General features: G+C 41.5%; 1 protein-coding gene across 3 annotated transcripts in view; it reads left to right on the top strand.

Moving 5' to 3' along the window:
* The window catches only part of ube3d (ubiquitin protein ligase E3D), a 147,310-nt gene that overhangs the window by 32,735 nt on the left and 95,496 nt on the right, over nt 1-19,079 (top strand). For 2 of the 3 annotated variants that reach the window (XM_072553465.1, XM_072553454.1), the window contains exon 8: nt 12,868-13,040. In XM_072553465.1, coding sequence (XP_072409566.1) covers nt 12,868-13,040 — 173 coding nt within the window. Of the gene's footprint in view, nt 1-12,867; nt 13,041-14,578; nt 15,308-19,079 lie in introns of those variants that run through there. The other variant, XM_072553458.1, reaches the window with a different exon arrangement.

The raw sequence follows: 19,079 nt of genomic DNA, 5'->3' as shown, positions 1-19,079 counted from the left end.
AAATTGCCCGCAGTGTTAGGTGAGTGGGTAAATGTAGGAGGAGAAAGTGAGGACTGCAGATGCTGGAGATCAGAACTGAAAATGTGTTGCTGGAAAAGCATCCAAGGAGCACTTTCCTCATTCTTGAAGAAGGGCTCATGCCCGAAATGTCGATTCTCTTGCTCCTTGGCAATGTAGGGGAATGGGTTTGGGTGGGTTGCTCTTCGGAGGGTCGGTGTGGACTAGTTTCCACACTAAGTAATCTAATATGTAATCTAATTGGGAGTTAGACTTTCAAGGGAAAAGAGGACATGGTATTAAAAACAAAGGGCCTTTTTTTATTGAAAATTTAAAACTTTGCTGTAATTGGCTCCGACTGTGGTTGGTGTGTGGTATCACTTGAATAGCAAATACAGAGTGTCATAGGTTTCCTACTAAATTAAAGTTACACTGATTCAAAAGTTTTAATAATAATAATCAAGATTGAACCTCTGATTATTGAGCAGCACACATTTAGGGATAGGCTTACCAAGAACATTGTAGGATGTGTTAGAGTTTTCAGGAACAGGGAAAGGTTTTAAGGTTTTTCAAAACTATTAACTGATCAATTTCCATGTCACTATAATGCAGAATCCTTTAGCTCCATAAGCCACATTAATTGCCTCTGAAATCCCTTAGCCTGATTCACCTCAGTGGCTAATGTTAGTTAATGGTTAATATCTCTGACCATTTGGATGGAAAATTTCCACCGACTTTCTAACCCTCTCCCACTCCCCACTCCCCCTCCCCCCACCCTCTGTCCCCACCGCACCTTACTACATTTTGTAATTTCCTTATTTCAGACTCTTATATTTGAAGTTTTTATCTGAGTGAACAATTTGGCCTTTTGAACTTTGCTTGTTGATTTTCATTAAGTAGTTTAATATTTGTTTGGGATTGGAGATGATTTTCATTTCATTTTTATTAAAGGTAGTTGCTCATGCTGATAGTGGTGATGTTTGGACATTATTATGCATATCTCGGTAACACTGTATAAACGCTCTGGTTGGTTCAGTGATGTATAAATCTAGGCTGGTCCAGTCTTTATGACCACTTTGTATTATTTCATCCAAGTATTTCATTAATTTAGAATTATTGACGCAATGAGACTTGGCTGCATATTGATGTCATCTGCTCTTTGAAAAGGATATCATACCAGGGGGAAAGATCTTATAAAAAGTAAGCAACATTTCAGTGGTATAATGGCATAATGAGAGTGGGAAAGGTCAGATTGGAACCCTATTGCTTTTGTGTTCTTGCAACATTTTGAATCAATGGACTAAATCCTAATGAAAAGTATGGCTTGTTAACGATACATGTTGCCAATAATGCACAAGTTAAATATCAGTTTCTGGGAATTAAGTGTTGCTGTGAGATTTAAAATTTGTGGTCGGGTCAGAAATCCAGAATGAATAGTTTTCTGAATATCATGCAGAATCTAACTGCAGTGTAAAACATCGATGGCTTGGAGGTGGCGAATGGAAAGACTGTGGGTCTTGCATAGTGTTGCTCATTCGGTCTGGTTGAAGCATTTCAGCCTTTTTGCATTGACAAGCAGGACAGAAGGGGCAGTCATCTCGTGGATTCAGCTCCTTTTTCCTCTTTTTAAGCTGCGAATTTTTCTGAGCCTTGAGAAACCCAGTGATTTAAAATAAAGTGACGATTAAAATGGAGACCTGAAATCTCTCAATAATATTTCAAAGACCAGTCCCATTTATAACAAGTGGTTTACCCACTTCCCTTGGAGGTGGATAAGTTCACGTTAGTTTTATTTCTTTCTCGCATTTTCTTTTGTATTTTAACCTCTGCAGTTATCTGCTTTTGAGCATTGAGGTGTAGCCCATTATTGCTGGAATTCTTATTACCTGGAACAAATACTCCTCTGACAGAATTGTTTAACTTCAGTGTGAAGCCTGGACTCGATTATACCCAATATTTTAAAAACTCTGAAATGCCTGGAAGGAAACAATGCAAAATAACCAATAGGCCAGGATTAGTCTGTGGCTGCTGACCACCGATTCAGTCAGAGCTTGTAAAATGTGAACAATAATAATGCAGACATGCATGGGAAGTAGTGTAAAAACATCAAAATTGTTCAGGTCTTCGTAGCGGGTGTGTTATTAGGATAAACATCAAGGGAAGGAGTGAGGCACTTGCCCCATTAGAATCATTGGGCAACATTCTGTGTTCCTGAATCCCCTCATGAATAGGTTGTGTTACATGTTCAGCCCTCATTATATTGCTCTGGAAATGTTCTGGTTTCTGGGGGTGAAGGAGATGTGCACCAATGGGTTAGATAAATCCATGGCAGTACTGACTTACAATGTCAGTTTGTCACATTGTGAAACCTAACACAATAAATTCAGCTTCTATATCCATTGCAGTTTAATCTGTCAGTTTATACGCCAACACAAACTGTGGAGCAGAACAAGCTTGCTCTGCCAAACCTATAATTTGATTTAAGAAGGCACATCTTCTACACCAGCATATCATGTCTATAATTTTTCTTACTTTTTGTCGCGTCAACAACTTAGCCATGAATTATATTTTTGCCCAGATTCATAAACTAATCCTAATTTTTTTTTGGTTTAGCAGCACAGATGACCCAATTGTAATGCTAAATAGGGCAGTAAGAATAAACAAAAGAGTACATGTATTGCTCAAAAATGGAAGCTTGTGGTTTTAGAGTAAATTAGTTTTATTATGCACAGAGGTGGATGTTTCCTAGAATTGTTCACATTAAAGTGACGGTTGCATAGTTTATTTAGAAGATGATGTGTAAAAGTACACAGCAAAGGATAAGGGAGAATTTGAGGGAGATTGAGGATTCATCCTGGACTCTTGAGTACAGGGTGGCAGATATTTGGAGGATTCCCAGCATTGGATACATTATTTATATTGGTCTAGATTTTATGACAGTCATAAAGTGAAAGTGGAAACTGGCAGATAAATCTGGGGCTGTACTTTCAAATGCTCGCAGGATGAAGACTGGGTGTAAGAGCGATTGTTTAAAAATTGTAGAGCCAGAGGGTGTCCCTGAATGAACTCGGAGGACTTTTACCAGCAAGCTAGCAGATTGTATTGTTGTTAGTCCACAAATGACTATATTAATATTGGAAGTAAATTCATGTTTGGACTTAAATGCATCAGCTATTTCCATTGTCCCATTACCATTACACTTGTCCCTGACAGCGTTTCATTTCAGTCATCAGGTGAAAGCTGGCAGTGGACTAGGCTGTTAAAATTGAACTATGGTAGTTCACAGGTCAGTTCCTGTGTAAGGAACCTTTAACGTATTGCTGATTTTACTTTGATCTATCCATCGGTATGAAATATGGATGGTTGGCACATTTGGAAATGGAATGCTTTCGTTAATTCCAGCTAATTCCTGAAGCATCTCATGTATTGGTGCATAAAAGATTTAGGATTGTGACCACCGTTATAAGACACCAAACTATCAAATTCATGAAAGGGAATTCACAGCGGAAAAATCCTAATCAAAACACCCAATCACAGAGGCAGTAACTCAGAATCTGTGCAGAGATCTGTAGTTTGGGGTTTGCCCTGCTCTTCTGACCAGTCTGAGCAAGGTTGAGGGAGATTCTCAATGCTAACTGAGGTCTTTACGTACTGAATGATGTTTTCAGCTTGTGGGAACTACAGCTCCATAAACACCATCCATAAATCCGAGAAGCTGCTTTTCAAGTCTGCTGGCCTTTTATTACGGATCTGAAGTCACAGATCTGAAACATTCACTCAGTTTCACTCTCTCTCCATATATGCTACCAAACCTGGTGACTATTTCATACATTCTCTGTTTTTATTTTGAATTAGGATTATTTTGAGAAGTAAATTAGTTCCAGCATCATTTTTAGATTAGATTCCTTACAGATTAGATTAGATTCCTTACAGTGTGGAAACAGGCCTTTTGGCCCAACCAGTCCACACCGACCCTCTGAAGAGTAACCCACCCAGAACCATTTCCCTCCTAAAACTAGTGGGCAATTTAGCATAGCCAATTTGGATTGTGGGAGGAAACTGGAGCAAGCCCACACAGACACAGGGAGAATGTGCAAACTCCACACAGACAGTCACCCGAGGCTGGACTCGAACCTGGGGCCCTAATGCTGTGAGGCAGCAGTGCTAACCACTGAGCCACCGTGCCACATGACTGAACAAATAGGTCTGGCAATAATATCGGTGACTCTGATCCCAAGAAGAAGAGAGCCTGTAAAAGATAAAAGGAGAGATTTTTAAGCTAATCTGTACAGCTCAAGTGTATCATTGTTTTGATGCATTAGCTGTGAGATTGTGTTTTTATTCACATTCAGCGAGTGACATCACTCAAAGGGGCATCAGAACTAGGAGCAGGAGTAAACGTTTGAGTCCGTTATGCTTATTCTTCCACTAAGTATGATCATAGCTAGTCTTCTTCCTTTATGTTCCTGCCCCCTTGCTTTGATTCCGAAACACTCAAAATCTGACTCTCTTAATCTTAAGTATATTTAATATATTCACCAATACATTCACAACCCTCTGGGAAAGACAATTCCAATGATTCATGACTCAGAGTGAAGAAATGTGCACTATCCAGTTTAATTTCTTCAATCAGACTTTTATCAGACTCATCTAAGACGATGAAACTTTTCTTCACTCTGAGTCATGAATGGTCCTTGGAGATGAAGTCCTGCCTTCACATTGAGAATACCCACCATCGTCTTCTGCGGCACTGTCACTGTGCTAAATTGAACAGACTTCGAATACATCTTGTATCTCAGGTCTGGGCATCCATAAGGGCCATCAATGGCAGCAGAATTGTACTCCAGCATAATCTGCAACTCGTGACCCGCCATAACCCCCAACCAACCAATACCATCAAGCGAGGGGATCGACTCTGGTTCAGTGGAGAGTTCAGGAGCAGCACCGGGGTGTACCTAAAAATGAGCTGCCAATCTGGTGAACCTGTAACACCAGGCTCCTGCCATGTCAAACAGCATAAACAGCAATCTGATGAATGCTTCAACCGTATTATTGTCACCCCAGCTAACACCCCTCTACTCTGTCATTGGCCAACACAGTGCATACCATCTACAAGATACATGACAATTCCCTGAATCCTCAGACCGCCTAACTCCTTAGACAGCACCTTCCAAAACTCCAACGTCTACCACTAGGAAGCTCAAGGGCAGTAAGTATATAGGAACACCATCACCTGCAGCTTTCCCTGCAAGCTATACACTATTTTGATCTAAAAATATATCGCTGGTTCTTCACTGTTGCTGTGTCAAAATCCTCCTTAACAACACTTGGGATGTACCAACATGAAGTGGTCTTCAGTAGTTCAAGAAGGCATCTCACCACAACCTTTTCCAGGGCAATAGCAATGGGTAATAAATAAATATTGGCCCAACCAGCATAATAAACAAATCCCATAAACAAATTAAAATCGGCCGACATCATTGGCCTCTTCTCCTGAGTTTGTACCCCTGTGTTAGGAGCTTACAAACATATGTATTAGGAGCAGAAATAGGCCATTCGGCCCCTCAGGGTTACTCCTGCATTTGATAAGATCATGGCTGATTTGGTTATTACACATTCACGCCTACCTACCATGTACTTTCACCCCTTCCTTGTGAAGAATCCATCTACCTCTGTACTAAATCAATTCAAAGACTTTGTTCTACTATTGAGGAGAAGACTATTAAAGACTCAATACTCTGGATGTAAATTTGCTCACTGAGCTGGAAGGTTCATTTTCAGATATTTCCTCACGATACTAGGTAACATCATCAGTGATCCTCCAGTGAAGCATTGGTGTTATATCCCGCTTTCTATTTATGTGTTTTGGTTTCCTTGGGTTGGTGATGTCATTTCCTGTGTTGGTGATGTCATTTCCTGTGTTGGTGATATCACTTCCTGTTCTTTTTCTCAGAGGGTGGTAGATGGGGTCCAAGTCGATGTGTTAATTGATAGAGTTCCGGTTGGATACTCTGAGATACTCATGATTCTCTGAAAGAAAATTTCTCCTTGTCTCTATCTTCAGTGGTGACCTCTTATGCCTAAACTGTGACCACTTCCCCCCACTCCACACCCTCCCCAGTTCTTGTTTCTCCCAGAAAAGAAAACTTCATTGTCACATGCACCCTGTCAAGACCCCTCAGGATTTTGTACTTTTTAATCGTCACCTCTTAATTTTTTAAATTCCAGCAGAAACTAACCTAGCCTGTCTAACCTTTCCTCGTAAGACAACCCACCAATTCCAAATATGTCAAATAAACAAGCTCTGATATGTCTCTAGCGTGCTTACATCCTTCCTTAAATAAAATTCATGGATATTTACAAAACTGAAGGCATTCGACCCAATGTGTTCACACCAGTCAACAGAGGTCTGACACTAATTCCATTTTCTAGTTTTTGGCCCACTGCGCTGGAGCCTATGACAATGCAAGTAATTGGCCATATACTGCTTTTATATTATATATTATATTTTATATTAGAAGAACTTCTGACTCAACTACCCTTTCAGATAGAGAGCTCCAGACTCCTACCAGCCTTTGGAAAAAAAACTCATTGTTTCTTCTCTTAGGCTTTTCCTTCTAACATTTAAGTTATGCCCTCTGGTCATTGACCCCTCTACTAATCAAACAATGCTCGCTTATCTACCCCATCTATGCTCTGCATAAGGCCTCTGTAAGACCCCTTTCAACTTGTGCTGCTGCAAGGAAGACAGTCCCAGTCTATTCAATTTTTACTTTAATTCAAACCTCCAGCCCAGGCATCATCCTGGTGAATCTCCTCTACAAATGTCTTCTACAATTTGTCGGCTGGCCCTGCTACTTCAGGGATCAATGGATATTCAGACTAAGGTCCCTCTGATCTTCAGTATTTTTCAGGGTCCTATCATTCATTTTGTAATTCCATGCCTTGTTAGCTCTTCCCAAGAAAATTACTTCACAATGTTCTGGGTTGAATTGGATTTCCCAGCTGACCAGTCCTTTTGATAACCTCCTGCTTTGATAACCTTATTGCTATTCTCCTCATTACTCTGTCATCTGCTAACTTTTTGATTACTCTCGACATTTAAATCCAGATCAATAATGTGCAACACAAAACAGCAAGGGTCTCAGCATCGAGCCCTGTGAAACTACACTGAAGAAAGACGTTCAGTCACAGAAACATCCTTCTACTGTCCCACTCTGCTTCCTGCCTCTTGGCCAAGTTTGGATCCAAAATGCCTTTAGCTTGGATTCCATCAGCTTTTTGATTTGATTTGATTTGATTTGATTTGATTTGTTGTAGTCACATGTACCTAAATACAGTGAAAAGCTTTGTTTTGTGAACATTACAGAGAGATCTTAGCTAACAAGGACATACGGATCATCGGGTGCTTAGACAGAGCGAGACATACAGGTTCGAACTGCACAGAAGTTGTGCAAAGCAAGATCAACATTACCAAGAGCAGACTGTGATACATCTCATCCAGGCCACAGTTTAGGCTGCTAAATCCTCGGTCTATGTTAATTCCTTCTAATATTTCACAGTCTTCTACCCTGATGTTTTTACTTATGTCATCCACATTGATTGTGAAGACTGTGCATGGTATTCATTGAGGATAGTGCCCAAGGTTTCCGGGTAATTTAGGAATTACCTTGGTGGTCTGTAATGGGCCACACTGCTGAGTGATTCCCTTGCTCTTCATGTATTTTAAAAACTCTTTTGGATTTTCCTTTATCCTACCTGCCAGTGCTTCCTCATGCATTCTCTTTGCATGCCTAATTTCCTTGTTAAGTTCCTCTCTGCATTTTTATCCTCTTCCAGGGACTCTGTTGAATTGAGATCACTGGATCTGTCTTATCTTTCCTAATCCTAACTTTTACATCTGTTGGTATCCAGGATTCTCTGGTCTTGGTCCTATCTTTTGTCTTTATGGGAACATATTTGTTTTGTGCTTGCACTATTTTCTCCTTCAATGCCTCCCACTACTCTGACACAACTTCATCTGCAAGTAGTCGCTTCTAGTCCACTTGGGCCAAATTATTATCCTATTTTAGTAAAATTTGCCTTTCCCTAGTTTGGAGTTTATTCCCAACCCATCCTTATCCGTTTTCATACTATCCAAAATATAACTGAATAATGGCCACTAATTTCAAAAGGCTTTCCCACTGACATTCCTTCTACCTGCCTGGGCTCATTTCCGAATATTCGGTGCAAAATCCCCATTGCCAAGAAGATCAATACAGTGCACAGTATTCAAAACATGATCTCACCAGTGTTTTGTATAACTGAAGCATAACCTCCCTACTTTGCATTCAATTCCCCTTGCAACTGAAAGTACCATTTTGTTAAATTTCCCCCGATTACCTGCAGACTATCCTTTTATGACGTGTGCATGAGGATATCCAGATCTCTCGAAGCTCTGCAATCTCTCACTATTTAGATAATATGCTTTTTATTTTATTCTTGCCAAAATTTCACACTTTCCCACCCTATACTCAGAGACCTTTGCCCACTAACTTAACATACCTGTGTCCCTTTGTAGCCTCTCCTACATAACTTATTTATCTACCTGTCTTGTCACAGCAAATATTGCAGCCATTTCTTTGGTCCCTTCATATGAACCATTTGAATAAATTGTAAACAGTTGAGGCTGCAGCACTGTTCCCTGTTGCACACCATTTGTTACATACAGGTTCGAACTGCACAGAAGGTGTGCAAAGCAAGATCAACATTAGCAAGAACAGACAGCAATAATGGCCTACTCTCTGTGTTTCCTGACCAGTTAATCTTCTATTAATGCCAACATCCTACCCCTACAACATGAGCTCTTATTTTCTGCGATAAACGTTCATGTGTCACCATATCAGAAGCATTGTTAAAATCCAAGAGCACTATATCTGCAGTTACCCTTTCTCCACAACATGTTATCTTTCCAAAAAATTCCATTAAGTTAATGAAACTTGATTTCCCTTTTGCAAAGCCACGTGACTACTTGATTACTTTGAATTTCTTTAAGTGCTCTATTATAATGCTTTAATAAAAGCTTCTAACATCACTTTCATAACAAGTGTTAACCTAGCTGGCCTGTAGGTTTCTCTTTTCTTTCTGCCTTCCTCTTTAAACAAGAGATTTGTCCCTGATAAAAGGAATTTCAGAAAATTAAAACCCGTGTAGCAACTATCTCAGTAGCTACTTCTCTAAGACCTGATGATGATGTCCATTAGGACCTGGTAGCTTGTCAGTCCACAATGCAACAGTCACTCAATCCCACTTTCCTGCTTTGCCAATTTCTTGAATGTCTCCCTCCTTTCCATTTCCTGAATTGTAGCTGTTTTTGGGTTGTTTCTCGTATCCTCCACAGTGAAGACTGGTGCAAATTAAATGTTCATCTGCCATGCTTCCTCTTCCATTATTAACTCCTTAGACTTATTTGCTGGCAGGCCAACATTCACTTTAACTCTTTTCTTTTTTAAAGGCTGATAAAAACTCTTACTATCAGCTTTTATATTTTCAGCTGGCTTTCTCTCCTTTTCTAATTTATTTATCTTTATTAATCTCTTGGTCAATCCTTGTTGTTTGTTCATGTTTGGTGCAGTTCTGACCATTGCACGATTTGATATGTTTTCTTTTGATATATTTTATCTTTTGCTTTTTAACTTTATCACAGATGCTGTCTCCTTGGAGTCTTTCCTTTTTGTTGGAATGTACCTATTCTACATTTTCTGAAATATCCCCTTAAATGTTTGCCACTACATCCCTATTGACCTGTCTGTATCCCAATTCACTTTCACTAGCTCTGATTTCTCATGATACGGGTAATCACTGTTATTAAATTTTAATGTGCTAGCGGTGGACCCATCCTTCTCTCCCTCGAACTGAATGTAAAATTAAATCATTTTATGATCACTTCTGCCTAATGGCATCTTTATTGCGAAGTCAATAATTAATCGTGTCTCTTTGGATAATAAGGATGAGGATAGCCATCTCTCTGGTTGGTCCCAGAATATGCAGCTATAAGAAAGCATTCTATGAACTTATCGAGCCTACCTTTGCCCATCTGAATTATCTAGTCTGTAAGGATGTTAACGTCCCTCATGAGTATAGCTGCACTTTACTGCTAACTCACGTGATTACTATGTATTTACTATGATTAGATTACATGGTTACTGTACACGCTCTTCCAAATGCCTTCATCATTTCCCATATCTGCCTATAAAACTTCTACATCCCTGTTTCCTACAGCTAAGTCATTCCTCTCTATTGTGATCATACTTTATGAAAGAATAGAGCCAGTCCCTCCATCTCTTCCAAGTTCCTCTTTTTCCTAAAAGTCCCTGACTAGAAATAAACATTTGAATTGGGGGAGGATGATTATCATAAGATAGGACAGGATCTGGTCAAAGTGGACTGAGAGTAACTACTTGTAGAAAAAATCTACATTGTCACTGTTGGAATCTTTCAAAAAGGTAAGTGTGAAAGTACAGAGCCACCATTTTCCTGTAAAGGTGAAGATTGCGATCAAAATTCCAGAGATACATGGTCATCACATTGAGGATTCGATAAGGAAATGAGAGGAAGCTTATGGGCGATAAGGTGCTATAGGCCATCATTAGCAGCAGAATTCCAGTACCCTGGCACAATCTGTAACCTCAAGGCCTGGCTTATCCTACACTCAACCATTATCCTCGAATCAGGGGATTAACCCAGGTTCAATGGAGTGTGCAGGAGGATGTGCCAGGAGCAGTACCAGGCATACATAACAATGAGGCGCCAACCCTGGTGAAGCTGCCCAACAGCATAACCAGCAAGTGATAGCCAGAGCTAAGCAACCCCTCAACCAGCCGATCAGATCTAACATCTGCAGTCCTGCCATATCCAGTCATGAATGGTGGTGAGCAACTGAACAACTCACTGGAAGAGGAGGTTCTACAAATATCCTGATCGTCAACGATGGAAGAGCCCAGCACTTCCATCATTGCAAAGTGCATTCGCAGCCATCTTCAGCCAGAAGTGCCGAATGGATGATCCATCTTGGTCCCCTCCAGTGGTCCGAGACCAGGCTTCAGCCAATTTGATTCACTTCACGTGATATCACAGAACGGTTGGGGATTCTGGATAGTGCAAAGTCTACAGGACCTGACACCATTCCGACATTTGTGCTTCCAAATAAACCTCTTGGACTGTAACCTGGTGTTGTGTGATTTTTAACTTTGTCTATCCCAGTCTAACATCGGCACCTCCAAGTCATGGCAATAGAACTGAAGACTTGTGCTCCAGAACTTGCTGCTTTCCTAGCCAAGCTCTTCTAGTACAGTTACAACATTGGCATCTACTCGATAATGTGGAAAATTGTGCAGGGGCATTCTTTACACAAAAACAGGACCAATCCAACCCAGCTAGTTATCGCCACATCAGTCTACTCTAGATCATCAGTAAAGTGATGGAAGATGTCACTACCAGTGCTATCAAGCAGCACCGCCTCAGCAATAACCTGTTCAGTGATGCCAATTTGGGTTCTGCCAGGGCCACTCAGCTCCTGACCCCATTACAGGGTCAAACATGAACAAAAGAGCTCAATTTCAGAGGAGAGATGAAAGTGTCAGCCCTTGACATCAAGGCTGCATTTGACTGAGGATAGCATCAATTAGCCCTAGCAAAACTGGAATCAAAAGGTATCAAGGGACAAACTCTGTGCTGATTGGAATCATACCTGGCACAAAGGAAGATAGTTGTGGTCATTGGAGTTCAGTCATCTCTATAGATATTACTCAGTGTCATCATCCCAAACATCTTCATTAATGACCTTCCCTCCATCATTAGGTCAGAGATGGGAATGTTTGCCAATGACTACACAATGTTCAGCACCATTCGCGACTCCTCACAGACTGGAGCAGTCCATATTCAAATGCAACAAGATCTGGACAATATCCTGGTGTTGGCTGACAAGCGGCAAGTAACATTATGCCATGTAAATGCCAAGGTATCAAGGGACAAACTCTGTGCTGGTTGGAATCATACCTGGCACAAAGGGAGATAGTTGGATCTTCCAAAATACATCACCTTAATGCCTTTTAGAATTCACAACACTTCCTCCCTCCTTATGCTGATTTGGCCTAGCATAATCAAACATCTATTCCTCAACTTAACATCGTCATGTCCCTCTCCCTAGTGAATCCTGACACAAAATACTCATTAAGAATCTTATCCATTTTCTTTGACTTCACACTTAACTTTCCTCCTTTGTCCTTGTGTGAGCTGATCCTTTCTCTTGCTCCTTATATACAAATAAAAGGCTTTTGGATTTACCTTAACCCTGTTTGCTAAATATATGTCATGACCTCTTTTAACCCTCATAATTCCTCATTTCAGATTGGTCCTATATTTGTGATATTCTTCAAAAGCTTCGTCTGTTTTCAATTGCCTAAACCTTATGTGTGCTTCCTTTTTCCTCTTACCTCTTACCTAGCCTGACAATTTCACCTGTCCCTAATTTAGATTTAGATTTAGACTACTTACAGTGTAGAAACAGGCCCTTCGGCCCAACAAGTCCACACCGACCCTCCGAAGAGCAACCCACCCAGACCCATTCCCCTCCATTTATCCCTTCTAACACTACGGGCAATTTAGCATGGCCAATCTTCCTGACTTTTGCTCACTAATCGCTTGGAGACAAAGCTGCTGAAAATCCAAAAACACCGAATTCACCGGTGCTTTTTGTTGATCAGAAATGAATCACGGGTGACTTTGCAGACAGCCATCCTTTTAAAGTCTGCAATTTACTTTCCAGAGCCTTGTTTACGTTCAGATATATTAGCTATCCTCTTTGATATGTCTTTTTTCCCTTTCTTACAGCTCTGGCTTTTGAATTCGGATAGCCTGCTGGTGAGATCACACAATGATTCAAATAGTGATTTTACAAGAGTTGACAAGAACGCAGTAAAGTCTGAGTCGTCTCACAAGTTATGTGAAGGAAACAACGCTGTCAAAGTACTGTATCTGCCCTGTTTAAACGGGAGAAACAAACTGTAAGTAATATTGTTTTGAACATTTCTGTGGAATTTTGAAAAAGCTAGACTGCTGAAAATGAGATGAAATAATATCACAGTGGTGTTGGTGCTGTTAATTATAATATTGTGATATTAATAAAGAAAGATTCTGCTCCACTGATTTGCTCAGAACTTCAGGCATAAAGTGTTTTGTGTGTAATATTGTTTAACTCGAAGATAGCTGTAGCTGTCGTCTTGCCTCTTGTCATTGCACTGCGCTCCTTGCGTGGAGTCGCTCTGCAGAACCATCTGCTGTCGAAAAAGACAAGCATGTGAAGATAAACAATTGAATCAACTCCTGCATGAACTTTGTTTTGGGGAAAAGTAAGATATCACAGGCAGATTTGTGGCTCGATGAAGATCGTGCTTGGCAAGCACAATATTGGACAGTTGGAGTTTATGTCATGAAGATGTTTGTGCTATTATTTATAGGGGTATCCAACATTGTGACACAGTGACAACTAAGAGATGGTGACATACTTTCAATCAGGGTGCTATGTGATCTGAAGGGCAAGTTGCAGGTGATGATATGTCCCATGCACCTGCTGCCCTTGATCTTCTAAATGGTAGAGGTTAAGGATGTTGAATGTTGAATCGGCCTTGGCAAGTTTCTGCAAAGTCTCTTGTCAGTGACCAGACTGTTGGCACTGGGCACATGGTGGACTAAGTGAATGTTCGGTGCTATTGGCTCAGGGAGAATTACAGGCTGGAGAAACACCGGTCTGAGCTCCAGGAAGTAGCTGTCTGAGATGGACTTTAGTTTCAGGGACTGGATTAGGTGCTGATGGTGGGCACCCTGCAGCACAGCTTAGATTGCTGGTCAAACCTGATTCTGTTTGGGCAACTTGCCATGCTCTGATGTTTTTAGCAGGTGACACTTTAATTGTTAAGCTGCCCTCTGTGAGGGAGACGTGCCTTAGGGAGCTGCTGGCCTGTTTGAGAGTGGCAGCTCAGTACTGGTAATGGCCAGAGACCTCCAGCTAAGACTAGGACCTCACTGAGACTGAGCTGGCAGGTCCTAGCTCCGGGGGTGTTGGTTGGGAGAGGGCTTATTTGGTTGGGTAGGGTTGGTGTGGACCTGGGAAGGGAAAACCATGGCAGTGGCAAGGCTCCAATTAAATTGTTCTTCTTCCCTCCTCCTCCCTCCCTCCCTTCTCCCTCCATCTCCTCACTCTAGCTCATTGACTGGTGAGCAGAATGTGGGGTCAAAATGGTTGGGCTGCACGTTGATCCCATTAAATCTGAGTGGCGAAAGGCTGAAGGTAAGAAGTTGGTTTTTAGAGGCACAAAGTCCTGTTTTGTGGGTCCATCCACCAATTTTCTGGCTCATGAATGCCATAAAATCCAGCTCAGTTTCTCTCCCAAAAGGTGACAACTCTGACATTGGAGCTTTCTGCTCTAAACATCAATATCAAAATTGTCACACCTCCATCATCCTAACACTATATTTGTTTATCATGTGATGTTTCTTTACTGGTTTGACAAACAAATTGCACTCAATCAATTTTTCTGTACAGATTGTCAAAAGATTTAAAGAGAATGAAAGGCCTGGTTCCTGATCCAAAACAATCTAATAAACCTGGTGCAGTTGAGGAAAACAGATTTGGATGAGAAGAATTATGCCATCACTGCTATGGATTATGTACTTGTCGTGCTGCAGTAGCAATGTTTGCTGCAGTTCACTTTTTAGTCATATTTTTAATGTTGCATGTGCCTGTTTGAATTTGGATATCTCTGGTAATTTGGAAAGGTCTGTTCTTAACACCACTGGTGAAATCAGACAGGAGATTTACATATGACAGGGGAGCACTGGTTTTGTGGAGGGAGGTGAGAAGTCAGGGAGTGTGACAGGGGTGGAGGAGGGAGGTTTGTTTTTAGAATGTTTAATTACACAACATTAATTTTTAATGTGTCTAATTTAGTTGAAGTGAGAATGATTTTTATTTGCGCTTCATTTTGTAAAATTAATTTATGTTTGGAATATGGCTGGAGGCTGTTCAGTGTGAATGTAATTACTTACAAACATTTTGTACTTCAGAATATCCAATTGACAGCAGAGCTTTTGCGGGACTCAGTGATGCAGAATGGGCCATGAATATTTTTCTGTTTTCATGTGGCCTATTGAGTTCACTGGTCAGTGGTATAATGTCACTAAGACAAAAAATTTGGATGTTTGTGAAGTTGATCATATGTTTTCCATTTTGCTGCTGTCTCCTTTATCTGCATTTACCCCAGTGTCTCTTGTACAGCTGGTGCTTTCTGCTTTTGTTTAAAGTGAATGTTATTGAAGAAATAAAAGCAATTGAAGCGCACATTCCAACCAAAGTTTTTCTGTCTTTCTAATGAAACTTTTCTTTCCCTGAGCAGCAGGCTAAGTATAAATATCCATAAATGTTAACCTGTATCTGTCGATCCTTTAAGTGTTAAGGTCAAATTTCTAGGTGAAGTGGTTGATGAAATCATTGGTTTGGCTGTAATGAACTGGGTGGGCTCTATTTGATCTCACAGCAACAACTTATATTTTTACAAGCCAAAAGAACTGTGGATGCTGTAAATCAGAAATTGCTGGAAAGGCTTAGCCAGTCTGGCAGCATCTGTGGAGAAAAGTCAGATTCAATGTCACGGGTCGAATGACCCTTCCTCAGGACTTATATTTTCATTCCTGATGAAGGGCTTATGCCCGAAACGTCGATTCACCTGCTCCTCGGGTGCTGCGTGACTGGCTGTGCTTTTCCAGCACCATAGTCTTAGACTCTGATCTCCAGCATCTGCAGTGCTCACTTTCTCCTTATATGTTCACATCCCTGTTTCCCGGTTTCTGTGCTAGGTGTTTCACAGGAGTATTATAAAATAAAGTATGGCACTGAGCCACCTGAGATAATAGGTCAGATGAAGAGCATGGTAGGCGAGATGGGTATCAAGAAGTGTGTTAAGTGCGAGCTAGGTAGGAAAGTGTAAAGGTTTAGGGAGGTATTCCCACTGTTTAAGGCCTTGATAACTGAAAGCACAGCCAACAGTTGGTGGAGCATTGGATTTTGGGGATGTCCGAGAGGCCAGACTGATTGAAGTGCAGGTATCCTGGAGGGTTGTGTGGCTGGAGGAAATCACAGTGATGATGAGAGGCCATGAAGGGTAAGAATTTTAAAGCAAGACATTACTTAACTGAGCACCAGTGTAGATCGGCAGCACATGTGATAGGGGATAGGGACTCAGTACAAACAAAGACATGGGCAGTGGAACTTTAGATGACCTTAAGCTTACTTGGGGCACAATGTGGGATATCATAGAGATGTGGTGAGGCAATAATAAAGGGACAAATGAGGCTTTTTGCATTAACGGAATCGACGTTTCGGGCAAAAGCCCTTCATCAGGAATAAAGGCAGTGAGCCTGAAGTGTGGAGAGGAGATAAGCTAGAGGAGGGTGGGGGTGAGGAGAAAGAAGCATAGAGTACAATGGGTGAGTGGGGGAGGGGATGAAGGTGATAGGTCAAGGACCTATCACCTTCATCCCCTCCCCCACTCACCCATTGTACTCTATGCTACTTTCTCCCCACCCCCACCCTCCTCTAGCTTATCTCTCCACACTTCAGGCTCACTGCCTTCATTCCTGATGAAGGGCTTTTGCCCGAAACGTCGATTTCGAAGCTACTTGGATGCTGCCTGAACTGCTGTGCTCTTCTAGCACCACTAATCCAGAATCTGATTTCCAGCATCTGCAGTCATTGTTGTTACCTTTTTGCATTAACTGTGACCGGAGTGAAATCCAGTGATGCTATAGAGATGGAAAAGTTGTTGTCAATGATGGTGTGAATATGAGTTTGGCAGTTCACCTCCGATTAAAATGTGACTGTCAGCCAGAGACTTAAAGTCAGCAGCTGGAAATGGAGTTAAGTGTGCAGATCGAAATCACACATTGTTGGTCTTCTCAGTGTTTAATTGGAAGAGATTTCTGTTTATCCAGCACTGGGTATTGAATAAGCAGTCTGCTCCTTTTACACCATTGGAGACATTGAGAGAGTTGGTATGAGGTCGAGCCACATATCATCAGTGGACAAAAGCGAAAGTGCGAGAAAAGCTAAAAGGTCTAAAAATTGATAAATCTCCTGGCCTGGATGGGCTACATCCTAGAGTTCTGAGGGAGGTGGCTGAAGAAATAGCAGAGGCATTGGTTGTAATCTTTCAAAAGTCACTGGAGTCAGGGAAAGCCCCAGATGATTGGAAAATCACTGTTGTAACCCCCTTGTTCAAGAAAGGGTCAAGACAAAAGACGAAAAATTATAGGCCGATTAGCCTAACCTCGGTTGTAGGTAAAATTCTGGAATCTATCGTTAAGGATGAGATTTCTAAATTCTTGGAAGTGCAGGGTCGGAATAGAACAGGTCAACATGGATTTAGTAAGAGGAGGTCATGCCTGACAAACCTGTTAGAATTCTTTGAAGAGGTAACAAGTAGGTTAGACCAGGGAAACCCAGTGGATGTTACCTACCTAGACTTCCAAAAGACCTTTGTTAAGGTGCCACACGGGAGGTTGCTGAGGAAGGTGAGGGCTGAAAATGTGTTGCTGGAAAGGCGCAGCAGGTCAGGCAGCAGCCAAGGAGCAGGAGAATCAACGTTTCGGGCATGAGCCCTTCTTCAGGAATGAGCTCCAGCATCTGCAGTCCTCACTTTCCCCCCCGAGTAAGGTGAGGGCCCATGGTGTTCAAGGTAAGCTACTGGCATGGATTGAGGATTGGCTGTCTGACAGAAGGCAGAGAGTTGGGATAAAAGGTTCTTTTTCGGAATGGCAGCTGGTGACAAGTGGTGTCCCGCAGGGTTCAGTGTTGGGGCCACAGCTGTTTACTTTATATAAATGATCTGGATGAAGGTGTTGGGGAATTCTGGCAAAGTTTGCCGATGAGACAAAGGCTGGTAGTACTGAGGAGGTGGGGAGGCTGCAGAAAGATTTAGTCAGTTTAGGAGAGTGGTCCAAGAAATGGCTGCTGAAATTCAACTTGAGCAAATGTGGGGTCTTGCACTTTGGAAAAAAGAATATAGGCATGGGCTATTTTCTAAACGATGAGAAAATTCATAAAGCCAAAGTGCAAAGGGATCTGGGAGTGCTAGTCCAGGATTCTCTAAAGGTTGACTTGCAGATTGAGTCCATGGTTTAGAAAGCAAATGTAATGTTGTCATTCATCTCAAGAGGGTTGGAATGTAAAAGCAGTAATGTGCTACTGAGACTTTATAATGCTCTAGTTAGGCCCCATTTTGAATACTGTGTCCAACTTTGGGTCCCACACCTCAGGAAGGACATACTGGCACTGGAGCGTGTCCAGCGGCGATTTACACGGATGATCACTGGAATGGTAGGCCTTACATATGATGAACGGCTAAGGACCCTGGGATTGTATTCATTAGAGTTTAGAAGGTTGAGGGGAGATCTAATAGAAACTTACAAGATAATGCATGGCTTAGAAAGGGTGGATGCTGGGAATTTATTTCCGTTAGGCCAGGAGACTAGGACCTGTGGGCAGAGCCTTAGAATTAGAGGGGGTCAACTTATAAAGGAAATGAGGAGACATTTCTTCAACCAGAGAGTGATGGGCCTGTGGAATTCACTGTCACGGAACTCAGTGGAGGCCATGACATTAAATGTCTTTAAGGCAGATATTGATAAATTCTTGATCTCACAAGGAATTAAGGGCAATGGGGAGAGTGCAGGTAAGTGGCGTTGAAATGCCAATCAGCCATGATTGAATGGCGGAGTGGACTTAATGGGCTGAATGGCCTTACTTTCACTCCTATGTCTTATGGTCTTATGGACATATGAAAACTATTGCTGAGTCCTGAGATAATGTTGCCAAAGAATTGCATAGCATTGAACAACAGGAAGGTAGCTACAGATGGATCATTGGGGGATACCAAAGATAACAGTACACGAGTAGGAAGTGAAGCCATTGAAATTGATATTCTGGCTACAACTGGAGTGATGGCAGAAACCTCATTGGATTGATTTAAACATGAAATTCTGCGAAGTAG

The sequence above is a fragment of the Chiloscyllium punctatum genome, chromosome 3 (genome assembly GCF_047496795.1).
Source record: "Chiloscyllium punctatum isolate Juve2018m chromosome 3, sChiPun1.3, whole genome shotgun sequence".
NCBI lineage: Eukaryota > Metazoa > Chordata > Chondrichthyes > Orectolobiformes > Hemiscylliidae > Chiloscyllium > Chiloscyllium punctatum.
The sequence above is the reverse complement of the archived record's forward strand: the minus strand, read 5'-3'. Positions and strand labels throughout refer to the sequence as shown.